General features: G+C 38.1%; 2 protein-coding genes across 4 annotated transcripts; one reads left to right on the forward strand and one right to left on the reverse strand.

Annotated features, from left to right (window-relative positions):
- Positions 1 to 1,575: 1,575 nt before the first annotated feature.
- On the reverse strand, positions 1,576 to 10,372 carry FBXO45 (F-box protein 45). Its single transcript, XM_060242137.1, has 3 exons — positions 9,941 to 10,372; positions 7,341 to 7,697; positions 1,576 to 4,588 (listed from the first exon to the last, which is right to left on the reverse strand). Exons 1-3 carry the CDS (start codon positions 10,199 to 10,201, stop codon positions 4,403 to 4,405), a joined length of 804 nt encoding a protein of 267 aa, XP_060098120.1. The 5' UTR covers positions 10,202 to 10,372; the 3' UTR covers positions 1,576 to 4,402.
- On the forward strand, positions 10,247 to 21,082 carry WDR53 (WD repeat domain 53). 3 transcript variants are annotated; one of them, XM_060242133.1, is made up of 3 exons: positions 10,247 to 10,765; positions 11,560 to 12,052; positions 20,414 to 21,082. In XM_060242133.1, the coding sequence occupies exons 2-3, from the start codon at positions 11,573 to 11,575 to the stop codon at positions 20,993 to 20,995; spliced, it is 1,062 nt and encodes a 353-aa protein (XP_060098116.1). In that variant the 5' UTR covers positions 10,247 to 10,765; positions 11,560 to 11,572; the 3' UTR covers positions 20,996 to 21,082. The 3 variants fall into 3 exon arrangements, with proteins under 3 accessions (XP_060098116.1, XP_060098115.1, XP_060098117.1); XM_060242132.1 differs by having other exon boundaries at positions 10,365 to 10,765; positions 11,557 to 12,052; XM_060242134.1 differs by having other exon boundaries at positions 10,366 to 10,697.
- The last annotated feature ends 270 nt before the right edge of the window (positions 21,083 to 21,352 follow it).

Below are 21,352 nucleotides of genomic sequence, written 5' to 3' on the forward strand. Positions count from 1 at the left end.
CCTAGGTGAGAAGGGCGGGGTATAAATCTTAATATAAATAAATAAATAAATAAATAAGACAATTCAGTATACAATAAAAATACACTCAAGCTGATTCATAGTGAGCTATTTACAAAGCAATTACCAAAGTATTACAATCAATTTCCCAGCAGCTGATTTAAAAAATATGTTGCATCCAAAGTATTGCAAGTGGAGTGTAGCTCATAGATCAGATATTTCCCCCCTCCTTCTGCAGCTTGCCCAACCTGCTCCCAGGGCATCTAAGAACTCTCATAAACAGCATGAAAAAGACTGAAGGGTTCTACAGCTGGAGGATGGAACAGGCAAAAACTGTCTTTTTCTGCCAATGGAAGCGCTGTTCCCACTGACATACCACCTTTGGTTCCAGCCCAATGTTAATCTCTTCACACAAAACCATTGTCCAAATTTCAGGTAAGCAAATGTAAATAGACGGTGTTTTCTTCAGCACCACAATAGTTTCTCTTACCTGGATCATTCCTTCTCTGCCACCACACTTGGCAATTTTCTAAGATAAATGGGTTTTACTGATCTTGGAAGACCTTGTGAGAATTCATCTTAATGTGTATGACAAAGTAAACCATGACCCAGGAATGAGGATTTATTTTGCTGAAATTTAGGATTTATTTTGCTGAAATAAAATTCTGTTAGTTTCTAAGGTGCTACTACTGAACTCATCTTCTATTCAGCTGGAGAAAGGGGCTGCATTAACTACTTCAGCAGTTTTCCAGCAGTCATATCCACCAACATGTGAGCCACTTTAGGTTTCTTTTGATCAGAAGGCAAAGGTTAGAACTGTTTTTAATGCTCAGTATTATGCAAAATATATGTTTCTGCTGGTTACTGTAAGCAGAGTATCCTGGCAAGTAGTATCACTTATAAATGTAGAACAAAATGGGGTTCTCAGGTTTTTACCCAGAGATCCTGGTAGCTCTTGTGCAGTCAAGTCCTATGCATATTTACCTGGAAATGTCCCACTGAGTCAGTGCTACTCCCATGTGTTCATAGGGCTGCAGTCTTAAGTGTCCCAAGGCTACATAGCCTCTACCTGCTGATGTGTTCCCCTCTAGTCCTTACATCCACTCCACAGCCTGCTGGAGAATAAAACCTAAGCTCCATTTGCTGTAGTAGGCTGGGGAGGTGAGAGCAAGTGAAGTAGGAGACACTGTGGTTGCATAGTCTTAATGCCTTAAAAACAATGGGAGAGAAGTCCCAGTCCCAAGAAACCTAATGGTAAATTATTACATCTTCATTTCTGTTACTGTACCCTTGCAATGTGATTTACATGACAGAAGCAGAACCTGTTCACACTCAGACCAGGCAAAAGATTCAGCACTGGGAGTCTTGACCTCATACACCTTCCTCAATCAGATATATAACCTAAATGAAAGCCAGGGCCAGCACACCAGTTCTCAAGTACACATGTGATACACATCCAAGGCTCTCTACTAGGGGATAAACTATGAGCCTAGGTTGGGTGCAGACAGGACTTTAGGATTAATATTTTTATCACAGACTCCATTCAGACAATTAAGTGCAAAAACAATCCCACACATCAGTATTTCCGTATTTTAACAATTTATTTCAATATTTTCTACAGCTTGCAATTGATTTTCAGGTAATAATTTTATATATATATATATATATATATATATATATATATATATATGCAGTCCCCTGCACCCCAAGGAATTATGGAGCAATTGGCAAAAATGGAATGCTATGCAGTGTACAGGAAAAGGCAGCAAGGTATCCTATACAAATGGAAGTAAAATCTAATCAACAAGTATTCCCCGGCACAGTTCTTAGGACTAGCACTCTTTACCTGGAATGTATAAATAAGCAGAGGGCAAGCTATTCAAGTACACACTGGTGGATCATACTAATCAAACGGAAGCTTTTTTCCTTTTATTTTAGTTCCTGCCACAGGATCTTTGTTTTAGTGCTATATTTTGTAGCATAGTACATGATTCCAAAGTTAATGATCCCAAGAGTTTTAATGGAAAAAGTTGAACACCTTCATCACTGTACTCAGTTGTTTTCAGTACCATGTGTTGAGAGAATCTGCTTAGTTTTGCATTTTAGAAACAGACCAAGTATGAACTTGCCCTGTTAAAGAGTGCTATGCTACACATAGAACAAATGAAAAAGATTCACATATGCAGGCCCTCCCCACAAACATGGGATGATCTTGTGTCTGAACAGAGAGGAAGCAGAAGTAAAGGTGCGGAAAGAGTAAATACTGAACTATTGAGAGCATGCAAACATGAAGCTCTTACTGCATAAGATAATTTCTTCTCCTGAATACTTTTTAACCCCCACCCCATATTTTAAGCAGCCTCTTTCTGCCCAGCACTTGATGCTTCCACCCTCCCAGGCCACTGGTTGACAGGTGCTTTGCAGCCCAAAACCATGAACATTAGTATGGCAGTCCTCAGCAGTGCTCTGTGAACAGCCAGATGTATTCAGATGGCAGGACATTATGACAAGAGGAATTAAGCATAGACCAACTGAACTAGATTTGCCAGAGATATCACAGCATGATCACTGGAGCTACTATGTTGAGATTCAGTGGTACTACCAATGATATTAGGTTATGAATTACAGTTTTAAACTTTTCATGCAACGGTATAATCTTTTCTCCTGTAGGTTAAAGAATTTATTATTAAAATACACACCTAGGCATTCAGCAGCACTCACAGAACCCAGCCAGTTGTATGTACCAGTCTTCCTGGTTAAAATAAGAATTAGTATCCAAGAGAAGTAGTCCTCCTCTGCACACCTAACAAACCCTTTGATATCTTCAAGAATGTTTGTCTCAGATAATATAACGAAGTATGTAAACAATGTCTTGTTTCCTCCCAAAATGTTTTATCACTTATACTTAAAATAAATAGCCCTATGAAGTACAGTAAATAATATTTAGTACCAAGGTTTAGACTGACAACTTACAAAGTTAAAATATACAAACTTTGTAAGTTATACATGAATGCTGTATTCTTCCCAAGAAAGGCAAAGCTATAAAACATTGGCGGTGAGGAGGGGATTGTCTTGGGCAATTGTTCCGTTATCTTGTGTTTCTGTTGCACACAATCATTTGTTTTGTAAAAACCCTTCTTGGTCTCCACAGTAAGCTACAGCCAACCTCGAATGAACAGAATTTGCATATGAGTTGTAAATGCCAGAGATTTGATTGCAGTTAAGATTCAAAGTATTTAAGTTAAGCTTTAAATATTTTAAAACCACATTTGTAGGAAATCTGAAACACCATTTTATAGTACTTTAAAAGCCTAATTTTAAAAATAATTAGTTTAATATGCAAAGCTTGCTATCTATTTCAAGAAAGCAGGTTTGTTTACAGGCCAAAAGGAATGGCTGTGGGTACTGCAGTACACTTTTAGAAAGGCACAATCTACCCAATAATGTTTCTGCATATCCACCATATAGTTTTGAAGATGCTGAACATCAGTACTTGGTGGAGAATGCTCACCATTTTCAATGTCAAGTCATTTAGTTCAGAAGATGAATGTAAACCCTTATTGTCATTTGCAAAACACAATCCAACTTCAGCAAACAAAAACATTCATACTAGAAATGGCTCCCCTCCCCATACAAACACTATTCTAGTTACTGAATCGCAGCCTTTTTACAATAAGCATATGTAACTTCTTTTTCCACAAGAGATGCTCTACAGCAAAACAAAAGAAGTACACTGACATACATATTGTCCAACTTAGGACCATAACTGACAACTGATATGTAGTGGTTTTTCCATTTAAAAAGTTACATCCCACTTAAAGCAAAACCAACATTCTGTTTTGTTCTGAATTTTAACACGTTCTGTACATTCAGTCTTTAAAATACACTTCAGTATAGCTGCACAATGTTTTGCTTTGGAGAAGTGCAGTCAAGAGACCAAGCTTCTCAGTACATTTAAAATACAATAAATACAACCCAGCCAGTTTCAACTACCTTTGGTAAAAGCCCTGGCTGGCAGGTGGGAAGAATTTTCAAAGGGAGGCTTTTCACAAAACACATTTATCTACAAGTCTCAGACAATTTCCTCAACTTCTTCTGTTTAGCATTTCCTTGCATATGTACAGGATTTCACATTGCCAGTTCTACAACAAAATCTTATGCAACATGCATGCAAAATCTTATGCAACTGCCCATTCAACCAACTGCAAACCCTGAGGATTTTTCTGGTGTGGCAGAAAACGGAAACAAAGCAATCTCTGCAGCACAGCTGGTCTTCCAAATCAAGTGTCTTGGTTTTCCTGGATGTTTTTTAACATGTCCACACATTTTGCCCATGTTTGTTTTTTAACCTACATGCAGCTTTCTCTCCATTATTAATTTGATCTTCAAGTTTCAGTAAAAAACGTCATCCATCTAAAGGCTTCCCCAGGTAAACTAATGTCACCTCAGTGTTGCCATACACAGCAGATACTGCTGGATACAGAAAAGTCTTTGGAAGTCCCCGGAATGCAACTCCTAGGAACTCATAGCCTCGTTCAAAAGCAAGTGTCTTATCTTCCATGTCTAAGATGACACGAATTCTTTCACCTATCTGTAAAACAGGAAGGTTTTGGGGGAGGGGGGTCAAAGGACAAGACAAAGATATAATATGAGACATAACAGCACATGAGGAGAATGCACGAGTAAGTACCTAGAACAAGAGTAGCCAAACTATGACTCGGGAGCCATGTGTGGCTCTTTCTCATATATTGTGTGGCTCTCAAAGCCCCCACCACCCCAGCTTGGAGAAGGCATTTCTCTCTTTAAATCACTTCCAAGCCAAGCCAGCCAGCAGCTTAGAGATTTAAAGTTGCTTTCTTTCCACCTCTCCCTCATCTGTTTCCCTTCCTTCCTCTGATGTTCCTGTCTTACGGCTCTCAAACATCTGCTATGCATGTTTTACAGCTCTCAAACATCTGATGTTTATTCTATGTGGCTCTTGCATTAAGCAAGTTTGGCCACCCTGACCTAGAAGAACTCTTCTGCTTCTAAGATTCAGTCTTCAAACAATCATGCAGCAGGCTCTAAATGGCTATATTGCCTTAACTTGAATTGAACGCTACTAATGTATAGTTATCATGATGCCCTACAGGACAATGATGAAAGAATCTGTATTGCCAAAGAATTAAGAAATAACTTTCATATTAATATGAAATAACTTTCATATTAATATGGAGAGAAATATTTTGGCAAGTTTGATACCAAGCAATCTGGTAAAGAAAATAAGCCTATGCTTAATACTCATTTAACAATATTGTACCAGGTGACCATCAGAAAGTGTCTTGCTTTTAATGTAGTGGAATATCTGCATAATGTTCATCCCCCTAGTGTTTGTGTCATGATTTTTTTTCTCTGCTTAGGGATAGAGAAAACAATTGGTTTATGGGAAGGAACTATTGCTTGATGGTAATTTAATTTAATTTTTTTATTTATACCCCGTCCTATCCTGCAAGTGGGCTCAGGGTGGCTTACAACAGTAACTGTGTTATTTACACACACACACACACACAGCTTTAAAATCAGTCTCCCAACTGCTGTTCACTGTGCCCCTAACTTCAGAGGTAAGGAGGGAAGTGACTAAAATCAGGGCATTCTCTGTGCTGGCATCTAGCCTTTGGAATGTTCTCTCTCTTGAAGCTCAACTGCTGCCTAACTTTCTGCCTTTCAGTTACTAGGTCAAAACATTACTTTTTGCTCAAGCTGTTAATTAGGGGTTTTATGTTCCCACCTGTTTTATGATCTGCTTCTGTTCTGAAATCTCTTTTAGCAGATATTTTAAAGCTGTTTTTATGTCCTTTGGTTATTTTAATAGCTTGTGGTTTTTTTTATTGGTGAATTATTATTAATTTGGAAGCAGTCTTGAACAGGGCTCTGAGTGTGTAGCATAAAAATCCCCTGAATAAATAAAATACATAGTGGCTACACACACATATACATACACACACACCCAACTACACTCTAGTGAACGGCATATATGTGACACCATTAAAAACAAACTAACTGCATTTTACTTAACACGATGTATAGTGGCAGTGTGCACTCAACTTTTTCTGACATAAAAGTTAAGAGAGGTGTGACCAATAGTATTTAATTTTATTACTGCTGTGTCAAAGGAACTTCATGCTTCTTATTTATTTGAAGGGGAGTACAGTCCAGTGCAAACCCAAAAATGGGTGTAATCAAAGGAAAAAAAACTTGTATGTGTAACTGTATTATGACAAGACAAGAAAACTCTTCCTACTCTGTTTAAACAGTTTGCAGTTATGCTTTTCATCACCAGTTTTTCACAAAAGGAAGAAAACAGAGTGAAATAAGATAATTACAATGTACAAGGTAAACATTATTAAAGACAATCCATATGTCCTACAGAGCTTTAAATGAACAAGACTTGCTGCAATCAGTAAAACCTTAATGTATTATACCAAGAGTCACATATACAGTCCAACTACATTAATTATTATACTTTATACATATATTTATTATTATACTTTATACATTATACTTATTTTCCAGGTTTCCACCAAATGTTTGAGGATCTTACAACTGTATTCCTTATTTCCCAACCAAAACCCTCAGCATGAATGAAATGTAATACAATATATACAGAGTATCCTTATAATCCAATAACTTGCTACACTGCAGTTATTTTCTATTAAGTTGTGCAGAATCTTCTTGAGAATGAATTCTCAAGAACAATAAATAACAAAGAACTATTAGAGAGCTTCCTTCTAAATGGAATGCCTTCTCTTTACTGCAAATTCTTAGGTGGGGTTTGCCATTCTTTTTGGTGATTTTGGAAAACATTGATTGGAAATATCACAGGGATTCTTGAAAATGAGGAAACTGAAACAGGAAGACACCCACAACTACCTGTTGGGTCGTTGGATCTTTTATGAACTGATTTTGTTTGCTAAACAGCTGCAGCACACTGAAGCATTATTTCTGAGAATTTATTGTTATTGAGAATTCATTCTCAAGAAGATTTTGTATAACTTAATAGAGAGTAACTACATTGTACTAGTTACTGGATTATAAGGATACCCCATATATATTGTATTACATTTCATTCCTGTAGAGGATTTCAGTTCGGAAATAAGAAATACAGTTGTAAGATCTCCAAACATTTGGTGGAAATCTAGAAAATAAGAACCATTAATGTAACTGGATATATGTACGACTCTTGGTAGACTACATTAAGGTTTTACTCATGGTGAGTGTTGTTCTTTTGCAGTTTTATCCACCATGAACCCGATCTTGTCAATGTCATTCTACAGAGCTTGAAAACTACACCAAGTTTCACTCACTTGATACTTTGGAGCATTGTTGCATTGAGGAAAGCTGCCATTGACTTCTCCATTATGTAACAAGTTATTGTCCACCAAATTCCAGCCCCAGCTCTGATCATCACTGCCAAGGAGTGCCACATAGCCCTGACACTGCATGGGGGCTCGCTTTGTAGCAATTCCAATTACTGCCACTGTGCCAAGAGGACCTTCCCACCAGACTTCCCAGGCATGCCGGCCTTCACTGAAGCCAATCTTGGTCCTTGCTCCATCTGTACTCTGAGCAATGGGGTTCCTGTGCAAAGTAAAGCCATTCTTCTTAATGTAGACATTCCTAGAGCAATCATTAGTGCTGAAAGCATGCTGAAAGGCGCGCACCTAAAAGAGAGGTGTTTAAAAAAAAGAATAGAGAAAAAAAATTGAGATGGAACTTGTCAAGATAGGAGACAGCAAATGCTTAAATTCACTCCCTAGTATAGAAAGAAAATTTTATAATCTAGTGGTTTGGGAGGAAAGGCGGCATGATGTAGCCCGATCTTGGAAGCTAAGCAGGATTGGAAGAGAGACCACCAAGGAAGACTCTGCAAAGGAAAGTTCTTCTCACTTGCTTTGAAAGCCCCTTGGTAGGGTTGCCATAAGTCAGCTGCGACCTTTACACACACACAATTAATTGTTTCTTCTAATCTTCAAACTTTACATCTCCTCAGCTCCTAACCTAATTGAGCAAGTTTTTTTATGTGTGTGTGCCAGTACTAACAAGTACCATCACACAATAAAAAATATAAAACATCTGAACATGCAAAAAACTGAGATGAAGAAACAAATTTCAATATAAGCACAATGTAGTTACAAAATCTGTTCCAATATTTATTGCCAGTGAAAACAGTCCATTTGGTGTCCGCAAGCATACATGTGTTGGCATGTAGAGTCTAACAGATGCAAATACTTTTACAAACACATTTTAATCACAGAATTTGGTATGATGCTTGTAATTTGGCAGGCTATCACTAAGAAGGTAATAACTAAAAATCCATCACATCCACTTGTTTCTAGGAAGTATGAAAAAAAATCAAACTCCTGTAACAACAGCATTCACTGTCCACCTCTAAGAATAAAACAAATGAACGCTACAATTCCACCTTCTCAGGACAGTACTATGATTGACACCTGACTCAGCATAGGAGAACACAGTCCTGCTAAAGCCTTACGGAAACACAACAAGAAAACACAGCAAACATGAGATAGCCTTTAAAAGCTTTTTCAGTATTTCTGGATGGAGGCATCTCTAATTACATAGCTTGGAACTGGGATATTTGAATGACCACCTTCTTTCATGTTGCCTCCCAAGAATTACTATCACAAGGAGAGGACCTTCTGACTGTCCCATCAATCAAAGAAGCTAATTTGGTGGGTACACAACAGAGGATCTTGTCAGAAGCAGCCCCACAACTATGGAACAACCTCCCCCGGGAGGTGTGCCTGGCCACCTCACTTTCAATCCTTAGGAGACAGTTTATTTAGTACTTAACATTTGGTTAAGTTTCCTGAATTGTGATTCTGAAGATTTTTATGTACTTATATTGTATTTATGTTATACACTGCCTTGCACTCTGCAAGTAAGAAAGTTGGCTAATAAAGTTTTAAGGAAATAAGTAAATTAATGAGAGCCAGTCTGCTGTAGTGGTTAAGTGCACAAACTCTTATTTAGGAGAACCAGGTTTGATTTCACTCCTCCTGATGCAAATGCTGGAATGACCCTGGGTCAGTCATAACTCTCTCATAGCTGCTCTGCTCAAGAGCAGTTCTGAGAGAGCTCTCTCAGCCGCACCTACCTCGCAGGCTGTCTGTTGTGGCGAGGGGAAGGGAAAGGAGTTTGTAAGCTGTTGTAAGACTCCTTCATGAAGTGAAGGGTGGTGTATAAATCCAATCTCCTCTTCTACATAAATACCTGATGTGATACCTCTGCCCAGCATCTGGCATAGTGACTTAGTTAATAGTACTTCCATCTGAGTTTAACTGATCAATCAATCTTTCTTACAATAATAGATCAGTTGAAAATCTAAGCTTAACATCACAATCCCCAAAATATTTGGGGTTGAAACCAGAAGGTGGTGTGAGGGAACACATCCACACACACACCTGCAGGTACCGCTGCAGTGATTACAAAGAGGTAGATATGTTAATATGTCAGCATAATAAAACAAATATCCAGCAACATTTATTTCAGTATGAGTTTTTGTAAACTCACTTCATGAAAGCTCATACTGAAATGAATGTTACCCTTTAAGGTGCCACAGAATGTTTGTTTCATGAGCACACAGGCTGGCCAAGGAAGGCATGCAGGCTGTGTTTCATGTGAAGCATTCCCGAGCGTCTGTCTCCCACACCAGAACTTTCCCCTTGGTTGGAAGTGCCTTCAAGGCTGTGAAGAACCGCCTCACTCTAGATTTAAACCAAAGGGTGTGCAGCGCACAAGACTTCCAAGCAGCCCCAGCACAAATTAAGCCCTGGTTTCAAACACGCGGGAAGAGATGTGAAGAGAAGTTGCCCCTCCACCCCACCCCCCTGCAAAGGATGGGAATGGAGAGTGTGAAAAGAGGGGCCCGTTCGCACTGCCTAACCTTGCCCTTGTAGGTGGGCACGTTGCAGAGGATGTCGGTGCGCAGCGCTTCCTCGGCCAGGCTGCGGGCGGCCAGGCTGCGCCATACCTCGCTGTTCTCGTCGCCGTGCAGGACGCGGTACCACATCTTACACACCAGCGCGCAGCTCCGCAGTTCGCGCAAGTCTAGGTAGGAGAAGACGAATTCCAGCACTCGGCTGGGCAGGCGCCAGCCCCCCGCACTGGCCACCGAACTCAGCGCCCCACCGCCGGCAGCCGCCATCGCCTCAGGCGACCACCGACCCTGCGCCGTCCGTGCGTGCGCAGCCCTTCCAAACTGACCGCCCCGGCCCTGGCAAAGGCAAAAGGTGGAGCCAGCCCACCAGCCAACCAACGACCCGGCTGGTGCCGTCAGCTAGAAAAGGAGGGCAGCGCCCAACGCTCAACGTCTTCCCTTCTTTGCCGGCAAAAGCGGGCGGAAACGAGTCCTGTCATCTGAGGCACTCAGCCTAGCCGGTGTGGCAAAACGCTTCCTCTTGTCTCCGCGTAGTGGCTAGGACTGAGATGAGAATAAGACAGATTCCCAAGAACACCCCTCACTCTTCACGGTTATTGCTCTTAACTTCTATTTCTTTGGACAGCGGAATTAGGCCCTGAAGGTGAACCAGCCATATTGAATGAGGGCAGACCTGTCAGGGTTCCTCTGTTACAGACATGCGCAAAAATGTACCTGTCGGACATGGAGAGAAGAGGGAGGGGAAAGTGCGCTTCGGATGACGGTAATTTTCTTCGCCGGAAAAGGAGGTTTTCTATGGAGAGGCTGGTGGGGTGCTGGGTCTGTTTCAAGGTAATTCGTGTTTCTTTCTGTTCCGTTTTATTCTGTTTTTGTGTCAGCGGGAGCGAGTCTTATTAAGTCGGTTGGGTTTGCGTTTAGAATTTTTCTGTGGTCCGGGCCGTCTTGGACCCACGGACTCCCTAAGTAGGTTGCTGTTTAGTAGCTGTTTTCTTGTTCTCAAGGAATTCCCATGTGCTCTTACATTCTCTGTCTCCTAACCCCACACTTGCGCACACTTCCTTTCGCCAGTGCTTTCCTAACGGCGAGTGTTAATGTTTTGCTATTCTTCGTTATTCCGTATCTAGACAAGTGGTTAGACCCCATATCGAGGTCCCACGCCTGAACACAACTTGTCACTCTTCCAGGCTTGTCGCTGTCCCACCTACAAGGGCAGTCTATTTAACAGGATTTTTGTGAGAATAAAATAGTTGGGGAGAGAGCCATTTATGCTGCTCTGCAATCCTTGGAGGAAGGATAAATATGTAAATAAATAGTATCAAACCACTGTGATTTAATGAACTGAAGAGACTATCATCCATTTAGCCACTGATGTATGATGGATAATTATTTAGTAATTACAAAAGAAATTCCTTCTAATAGTGCTTCTCTTAAGTATCATTACAATATTTCATTGTAATGGGAGTTCCTTGTTTTTTTACATTTTTGGGCACTTCCTTGTATCTTGGGGAAAGTAATATCTCAAAATGAATATACTATTGTATCTGCTTCCTGAAGCATTTATTGAGCTATATCAAACGGCTTGTGCCTTATTAATTCAGTCTTGCTTATTTGTTTATTTTTAGTAGATTTTGAAATATTATGGCTGAGAGGTGGACCAGTGGACACTCCTCTTCAATACTATGTTTGAATGTGAGCAAAGATAGTTTGGTGGCTTCTGGAGCGGAAGGAGGAGAACTGACCATCTGGACTGAGGAAGGGAATCGAATAGAACAGACATGGCTTCAGAAAGCAGATGATGTTACTTGTGTTGTATTTTCTCCTACCTGCCCCAAGAGACTATACACTTCTCATGGGGAAACAGTTAGTGTGTTGGATATCAGATGTCTCAAAGATCCGGTTGAAAGTTTTCATGTGAATGAGGAGGAGATCAATTATCTTTCAGTAAATGAAACAGACAGTCTTTTAGCTGCTGCAGATGATTCTGGAGCCATAAAGATAATTGACTTGGAAAACAAGAAACTAAGCCGCTGCTTGAGTAGACATGCAAATATTTGTACCTCGGCTGTGTTTCGGCCCCGAAGACCTCAATGCCTTGTTTCATGTGGTCTGGATATGAAGGTGGGTAGCATCGAAGCAACTGAACTCTAATGATGTATAATCAGTAAATGCATAGCAGATTAAATATTGTTGAAATGATTTACATCTCACAAAATCTTGAACATATTGTGTTCCCCAAAACTTCCCAGTTTTCCCATTGGAAAAAATGAAAACACTGTGCACTTTGAATTGGAGACATGCTTTGTAACACAAGTTTTTCATAAGAGGGTATTTTTTCCGTGGTACACCAAATCACCAGATATTTTTATTTGGAATTTTTTCTATTGGAAAAATTGAAAAAGCTCCCAGGTACTTCAATATTATTTGTTTTGAATGTGAAAACCTTACCTTAAGAAGCATTTTGCTCATTCTCAAACAAAATATTTAATAGGAGTTCCTTTTCAGTGTTTTTTCTAATTTATCTATTGGAATTTTTAAAAAAATCCTTGGAGGGAGGGAAACAGGTTTTCTTCTTTTGGCACAGGGTATTGAGTTCAGCTTTGGAGAGAGTTTTGCAGTTTTAAGACTGCTTTCTTAATGTGCTTTTCTAAAGAAGTCTTGTTCTATGTAATTTAAGACCTTTTTCTGGGCTTGACATGGAAATTTACTTAAGTCTTCTACACAGTCTTAAACTGCAAGTTATAAATGGGTCAGTCATGTTGAATTAGTTGGATTTCTGTACAGTGAATAACATGCATAGGATTAGACTGATATTTGATTAATGATGATCTGCTGATGGCTCTAATGGAGAAATAAGATTGAAGACATTTTCACAAGTGATGTTGTGTTTTATACTAGAGCAATTCAGTTCTTCAGATAGATTGAAGTGGAAGTTACCTGTCATACACAGAGGTAGAAGGTGAGCAGCAAATTAGCATACAGCATAATGCAAGTGTTTAACAGATGCAAGGACCAAACAGGAATAATAAGCTTAGTTTATATGGTCACCATTTGTTTGGATTTAATGGGGGTGGATAGACGACATAGTGAGGCAAATAAACATATCAGAATTGGAGATCAATGTTTAAATGTGCCCTTCAATTGTGGAATGCCGAGAGTACTTGAGACCTTATTTTTATGTTTATGCTTCATCTTTCTCTTCTCAAGCATAGTGGTAGCTTAATAGCATCTTTTTCTATAAGGTGGGGTGATTAGTTGTGCATTGTTATGTCTCCTTTGTCACTAGACCAGAAAAATGCTCTTCATCTTTGGCTGAGGGCTTGAAGGCTGTGGTTGGCTGGCTAAGGAAGAGCAGGTTGAAACTGAACCCATCAAAGACTGAGGTCCTGTGGGACTTCCGAGGGAGGAAAATGTCGAGCTGAACTGCTTCTCATAACGGGAGCAGGCTGGAACTTCTGTTCAGGGTAGTGGAAGGCAAATTAATGCCTACTGCCTACTTTTCTCAGTCAGAGATTAGTCCAAGATATGCACAAGAAACTTTGAGGAGATTTACCTTCGCTAAAAAGGAGTCCCGGGGGGGGGCTTCTTTGAGGGGTCTCTGGGAAGAGTTGCATTTTTATCATCTGCAGAAATTCTCAGAGTCATTTATTTGACATAAGCTCGACAGAATCCTAACCTTCTTGGACATTGCTAAACATCTAAAGCTATGCAAGAACTTGGATAATTGGAAGAGAAGGTACAGATTACTATCTTTCATTCCGGGACTATTTACAGTTTAATGGAATAAATTTAAAAGGTGGGAAATGAAAATCTAGGAAGTTTGGAAGAAGAAGGGAGGAAGAGGTGAAATTTGGACTTTGTAGATATAAAGGACAGTGCTAAAAAGTGGAAAGGAATTTATTGTTTGGGTTTTGAAAAAAGAGCACCATCGTCACAGGCCTGCAGCACATTCAAGCAATACAGGAAGTACGTCAAGTATCGTGAGATCTCCTTACCAGTAAGAATGAAACTTGGTGGCAAGTAAAGCAGGAAGTAGCAGATGGAAAACCTACTCTAGGAATATAACACCACTGAGAAACATTGGCGGCCATTGCTGGGAGGTCAAAATTAAAATAATGTTTTTAGAGTATTCGGGACATTAAAAACTGTTGGAATTAATTGAGAAGAGGATAAGAAGATAAGTACTATTGGACATATTATTTGTGTGGACTTCAGACGTTTTTAAAAGGGGGAAAATTGCAAAAAGCAGCAAAAAGTCGCGACCGCCATTTTTGAAAGATTTAAAAACTTTAAAAATTAATAACTTGACTTTCGGAGCTCTGAGGATGACCAAATTAGGCTTGTTATAAAAGGCAAGTTTCATTCTTTTCACTCTGATAGTTGAATTTGAAATTGGAGAGGTGCACATTTTCGGTGTTTTTAAATGTCAGAACATAAGCAACCCCGTACAAGGGCTACTTCATTGGAAAAAATGCAGGACCAATTAGATGCAATGGAGGCCAGAATGATGAAAGGCATAAGAGAGTTAATAACTGCATTTAAAAAAGAAATTATTGAAGAGATTAAAAAAGATATGGAAGATCTCAGAAAGGAAACAGAGGAAATATCTAAGAAAGTGCAGGAGGTAGAAGGGAGAATGAAAGCATATGATTCCACCTTGTTGAGAATGCAAGAAAAAGTGACAATCCATGACTGCAAATTGATGGAGACTCAGATACGTCTGAGAGGAGTACCTGAAAAGGAAGATGGTGTTTTAAAAGAATATATAATAAAAATAATTGCAGAATTTTTAGAGGAAGATCCTGAAGAGACTAAAAACATGTATGACTATATGTATAGAGTGAACTCACTCTATGCCAAGAAAAATAACTTACGAAGAGATGTCATAAGATATATGACAAAGAAAATGGTAGGAAGGATCATGAATAAAAACTTTGAAAAGATATTAATAGTGGGAGGCAGCAGAATAAAAATCATGAAGGAGTTGCCAAGGCAAGTGATAAATGATAGAAGAACATATAAAAAATTGACAGAAAAATTAAGGGACAATGGAATGAGGTTTAGATGGATAATACCTGAAGGTTTGAGCTTTGAACTTCAGGGGAAAAGAATCACAATTACAAATGCACAGGAAATGTGTAGATTTTATGAGGAAAATAAAGAATTTGCACCATGATGGATTACAAATTATTGTCTTGGAATGTAAATGGACTAAATTTACCACAAAAAAGAAGGGCAACATTTCATTGGATTAAGAAACATAACTGTAACATAATTTGTTTACAAGAAGTGCATATTAAACAAAAGGATTATATTTTTTTATGGAATAAACAATTGGGAGTAGAATTTTTTTCATTGGCTGAACAGAAGAAAAGGAGTGGTTTTTTATATTAAACAAGAATTGGAGCCAGAATTAGTGTTTAAAGATAAAGATGGAAGATTTGTAGCAGTAGAAACAATATTAATGGGGGAAAAAATGTTGCTATTGGGATTGTATGTGCCTAATGGTGCAAAGGATGCTTTTTTAAAAGACATTATACAACAGCTTGATGAACTGACTTATGACCAAGTTTTGATAATGGGAGATTTTAATGGAACAGTTAAGAACTCAATGGACAGGTCAGGAGGGGGGGAAAAAACAATAGCAAAGAAGGAAAATTGCCAAAGTCTTTTTTTTTAATTGGTCAGACAAGAAAACTAGGAAGATATATGGAGGAAATTTAACCCTGAAGTTCGGGACTATACTTTTTTTCCAGCAAGACACAAAACTTTTTCTAGAATTGACATGTTGTGGGGAACTAAAGATTTAGGTCTTATAACACGGAAAATAGAGATTTTACCTAAAATTGGGGCTTATCATAACCCAATAATGTGGATTACAAAATTGTCTAAGAAGTTGAGAAGATGGAGATTGAATGAAGATTTGCTACAGAATAAAGAAACAGTGACATACCTAGAAAATGAAACTAAAGCTTTCTTCTAAATGAATGACAAAGAGGATATAGATTTTCAGATGGTCTGGGATGCTTATAAAGCAGTAATGAGAGGAATGTTGATTACTTTGAATAACAAGGATAAGAGAGTAAAAGGAAAACAGTTGTTGGACATTCAAAATGAAATAAAGAAAAAAGAAGGGGAGTTGAGAAAAAGGCCAGGAAAAAAGAAAATTATAAGGGAAATTACAATATTACAAACTCAAATGAGACATTTGTTAAATAAAGAATTGGAATGGAGTTCGAAAAGACTGCAGCAGAAATCCTTTGAGGGAGCAAATAAACCGGGAAAGTATTTGGCTTGGCAATTGAAGAAAAAGAGGGAAAATAAAATTATTAACAAAATTGTGGTCGATGGCAAAGAAGTCGTTACCCAAGAGGGAATAAAAAGAGAATTTTTTTAAGTATTATGCCAAATTGTTTAAAGGTGTTAAAGTAAAGAAAGAGAAGATGGATGAGTATTTACAAAAGATAAAAATAGAGCCCTTAACTGAAAATATGTGAAAAGTTTTTAATAATCCAATTGAAAAAATAGAAATTGAAGCAGCAATCAATGCAATTAAAAATGGAAAAGCACCTGGGCCAGACGGATATACAGCTATATATTTTAAAACCTTTAAAGACGAGTTAATACCAAAATTGCAGAAGTTGATGAATACGATAAGAATAAAAGGGAAAATACCAAACACATGGAAGGAAGCTGTTATTTTGTTGATACCTAAGGAAAATAGAGATGTCACGAACGTAAAAAATTATAGACCAATTTCGCTATTAAATAATGACTATAAAATATATACAAGAATCTTGACAGAATGGCTTAAACAACATTTGATAAATTTTATAATGGAAGATCAAGCAGGGTTTCTTCCCAAAAAGGCAAATAAGAGACAATATTAGAACTGTTGTAAATATTGTAGAATATTATGAAAGACATCCAGAAAAAGAAGTAGCATTATTCTTTGCAGATGCAGAGAAAGCATTTGACAATTTAAACTGGGACTTTATGTTTGCAGTAATGGAAAAAATGGAGCTGGGAGAAAGCTTTATAAGAATGATAAAAGCAATATACTCTGAACAAAGTGCAAGGTTATGTATAAATGCAGATCTTACATAAGATATGAAAATTAGCAAAGGTACTAGATAAGGCTGTCCACTTTCACTGTTGTTGTTTATAATGACTCTTGAAATATTATTGATGCAGATCCAAGAAGAAAAAGATATAGAAGGATTAAGAATAAAAGGATTTACTTACAAATACAGAGCTTTTGCTGATGATATAATGTTTATAAATGAAAACACCATACAAGATACACCTTTGCTGTTAGCTAAAATACAAGAATATTGGGAGTTGGCGGGACTTTGTATTAATAGAGAAAAATAAAAAATTCTGTGTAAAAATATACAGATAAACAAGCAACAAGAATTACAGAGACTAACGGGCTGTGAAGTCACCTCCAAGGTAAAATATCTGGGGGTGGAGATAACAATGAAGAATATTGATCTGTTTAAAAATAATTATGATAAGTTATGGCGTAAAATGGATGAAAACATGCTGAAATAGAACAAGCTTAATTTGTCATTGTTGGGTAGAATAGCTGCAATTAAAATGAATATCTTACCAAGAATAATGTATTTGTTTCAAACTATTCCTATTGTGAAGGATAGTAAACAATTTGATAAATGGCGAAGAAAAATCTCGGAATTTGTGTGGGCTGGGAAGAAACCAAGGATTAAAATGAAAATTTTGACAGATGGAAAAGAGAGAGGAGGATTCCAGTTACCAGATTTAAAACTATATCATGAAGCAGTTTGTTTAGTGTGGATAAAAGAATGGATAACGCTGTTAAACAAAACTTTTAGTGCTGGAAGGTCATGGAAATAAATTTGGCTGGCACGCATATTTGTATTATGGGAAAAAGAAGATGGACAGTTTTTTCTCTCACCGTTACATAAGAAATAATTTGTTAAGTACGTGGATGAAATATAAGAAATATGGAGATGAGAGAAGACCGTTATGGATAGCACCAGCTGAAGTAATAAAAATAACAGCTGAGATAGGTGAAGAAAAGTGGTTGTCATATAATCAACTATTAAAAATACAAAGTGGCAAAACAGAACTGAAAACTGCTGAAGAGTTGAATAATAAATATGGTTGGTTTCAAATGTAACAAAGAGCTTGGTGGAAAATGATATTAAAACTGAAGGAATAAGAAAAGAGCAAACAGAAATGGAAGAAGTTCTGCTTGGAGACAATGATAAATTAATTTCAAAAGTATATAAATTACTTCTACAATGGTCTACAGAAGATGAAGTAGTGAAATCTCAAATGATTAAATGGGCAATTAATGTAAATAAAGAAATACAGATGGAAACGTGGGAATATTTTTGGAAGAACTCTATGAAACTTTCAACATGTCAGAGTATTAAAGAAAACTGTTTTAAGATGATGTATAGATGGTATATGACTCCTAAAAAGTTGTCAAAGATGAATAATAAGATGCCGGACAGGTGTTGGAAATGCAAAAAGCATGAAGGTCCTTTCTACCCTATGTGGTGGGCTTGTGAAAGAGCTAAAACGTTTTGGTGGATGATTCACCAAGAGATTTCTAAGATCTTGGGATATGAATTTAACAAAGTTGCAGAGACTTTCCTGTTGGGATTACAAATGGAAAAATTTCCAAAAGAAGATAGAACTTTAATCTGGTACTTGCTCTCAGCTGCTAGGATGTATGCGCAGTTGTGGAAGCAAGAAAGAATACCAGAGAAATGGGATTGGATTGTAAAAGTTATGACATGGAGTGAAATGGATAAGTTAACAAGAACTTTAAGAGACTATGATTTAGAAGTATTTAAAATGGAGTGGAAGAAGTTCAGAAGATATGTAGAAAAAGAGTGGGAAATAAAAGGACATTGGACAATTTTTGATAATGATTAAGTATAAGTGGGAGGAGGATATGAATTTTGGTTCTTATATAGTGAATGTAGTACACCGGCGGGAGTCAAGTAATGGGGGGAGGGGTAGGTAGAAAGTAATATATGGGATAGAGAAAAAAAAGTAGTTATTAATGATATAAGAAATTGAATATATTGTCATATGTTACGGGTCCAGACTGCGACGGTGCGAGTCCTGAAGAGAACACCAGAGATGGCACATATTCTGCCTGTGCTGCACCAGCTACATTGGCTGCCGGTTGAATACCAGGTCAGATTCAAGGTTTTAGTTACGACCTTTAAGGCCTTGGGTGGTCTGGGACCGATGTATCTACGGGACCACCTCCTCCACTATGTCCCTGGAAGGGCAGTATGCTCTACTGGTCAAAATCTGCTGGTGATCCCAGGCCCTAAAGAGGTCTGGCTGTGCTCAATGAGGGCCAGAACTTTTTCAGTCCTGGCCCCAACTTGGTGGAATGCTCTGCCAGAAGACATCAGGGCCCTGTGGGATCTTTTACAGTTCCGCAGGGCCTGTAAGGCAGAGATGTTCCGCCAAGCCTTTGCTTAAGGACAGCAAGGGTTGCCATGCTGGCACCTTCTTCTCCCCACCCCTGATGTAATTACTGGAAACGGAATAATAGCACTTTAAAGGAGACGCCATCGGGGTTTATAATTTCTTTTTAATGTAACTGGTTTTACCAATTTCCATGTATGTACTTTATTCTTACGTTGTACATCACCCAGAGCCTGGCACTGGCCTTGATGGGGCGTTTCACTAAGTTAAATAAATAATAATTATTATTATTATTATTTTATATACTAATCTGCTGCTCACCCGGCCCTCTACCTACATGTATGGACTGGCAACTTCAGTGCATCTGAAAAAGTGTGCATGCATATGAAAGTTTATACCTTGAATAAAACTGCTGATCTTAAAGGTGCTACTGCACTTGAATTTTGTCCAGTTGCTTCAGACAAACACGGCTATCCATCTGAATTGCAATAGCATAAAACACAGCATCACTTGTGAAAATGTCTTCTTCCTCTTATGGAGAAATCTTATTCATAAGAGCCATCAGAAGATCATTAATCAAATATCAGTCTAATCCTGTGCATGTTATTCACTGTACAGAAATCCCACTAATTCAACATGACTGACTCATTTATGACTTGCAGTTTAAGACTGTGTAAAAGACTTAAGTAAATTTCCATGTCAAGCCTTGAAAAGAAAGTCTTAAATTACACAAAACAAGGTGCCACTGGACTCAAATTTTGTTCTTATGCTAGAGCGGATAAACTTGTTATTACATTGCATTATAGAAAGTAGAGAAGATAACCATTTTTTCATTTTACTTGACCTTTTCCTCTACATTTATAAATGTGGGAATCCAAAATCTTATTTAAGCATCATTTACAAAAGGTGCCTAAATTTCTTATTGAGGGAATGAGGCAACTTCATGTTTTTTGTGTTGGTCGTAACACAAGCATGGCATCATTAGGCACTAATATACAGTGGGCCTCTACTAAATCAAATAATTCTGCATTGTTCTCCTTGAAGGTTATGCTGTGGAATCTGAAGAAAACTCGGCCTCTCTGGATCAAAAGCTTGCAGGAGGAGGAAGCAGAAGATCAGTCAGCTGGCCAGCTTTTTAACCCTCCCCTGATCCATTCACTGTCTGTTTCAGCTTGCGGCAATATTTTTGGCTGTGGTACTGAAGATGGTAAAATCAGAATCTTCCGGGTTATAGGTACCAAGTTTGAACAAGAGACGGCATTTAAAGGGCACTCCTTAGGGGTGTCACAGGTTTGCTTTCTCCCAGACATTGAAGCTTATTGGTTGGTTACAGGAGGAAATGATGGCAAAGTATTGCTGTGGAATGTCAGCAATGACCTAGGCAAACAGAAGTTTCCAGTAAAAACCATTCACAGACAGAAGATTAGGATGCACAACTCCACAAAAAAAGTTGACAAAATGAATGCAGAGTTTACAAATGAGAGTGTACCAATTTCACCAAAATTGACCATTGAACACGGAGAAAAGGTGAACTGGATTTCATATGTGGAGATTAAAGGTTCTAAGAGAATACTTGTTGCTGATCAGACTAGCAGTATAACTGTCTATCCTATTGCTGAACCTTAGCTGTGACTGTCAGGTTGGGCTAAACCATTTCTCCAATGCACCTTCTCCTTTATTACCTCCAATAAATTAAACCAGCTGCAACTAAAATATATTGCAAAAAGAAAAGTATTTATTTTGGTAGTTGATAAAGCTAAGTCACTATTTCAATAGTTGGAAACCTAGTGGTAAACTAGATATAATCTGCTTATTGCAGACAAGTTTGCAATGAAACCTGTCAGTTGCAAGACTGTCGGAGCTATCTACTTGGAATCCTACTCACGTCTGTTCATTAGGGTGTACTCCCAGGAAATTGTTCTTAGCATGGCAGTATAGTAAGTAGTTCATATTTCATGATAAAGGTGTAAGAGGATTAAATAA

Source organism: Heteronotia binoei, chromosome 6 (genome assembly GCF_032191835.1).
Source record: "Heteronotia binoei isolate CCM8104 ecotype False Entrance Well chromosome 6, APGP_CSIRO_Hbin_v1, whole genome shotgun sequence".
In the NCBI taxonomy this organism is placed as follows: Eukaryota; Metazoa; Chordata; class Lepidosauria; order Squamata; family Gekkonidae; genus Heteronotia; species Heteronotia binoei.

Excerpts from the sequence above, each read along its gene's own strand:
- FBXO45 (XM_060242137.1), bottom strand. The coding sequence starts at position 10,201 with ATGGCGGCTGCCGGCGGTGGGGCGCTGAGTTCGGTGGCCAGTGCGGGG. Across the intron at positions 7,698-9,940 it reads TGCCCACCTACAAGGGCAAG|GTGCGCGCCTTTCAGCATGC; the intron begins GTTAGGCAGTGC and ends CCTCTCTTTTAG. Across the intron at positions 4,589-7,340 it reads ACAATGCTCCAAAGTATCAA|ATAGGTGAAAGAATTCGTGT; the intron begins GTGAGTGAAACT and ends CCTGTTTTACAG.
- WDR53 (XM_060242133.1), top strand. The coding sequence starts at position 11,573 with ATGGCTGAGAGGTGGACCAGTGGACACTCCTCTTCAATACTATGTTTG. Across the intron at positions 12,053-20,413 it reads CATGTGGTCTGGATATGAAG|GTTATGCTGTGGAATCTGAA; the intron begins GTGGGTAGCATC and ends TTCTCCTTGAAG.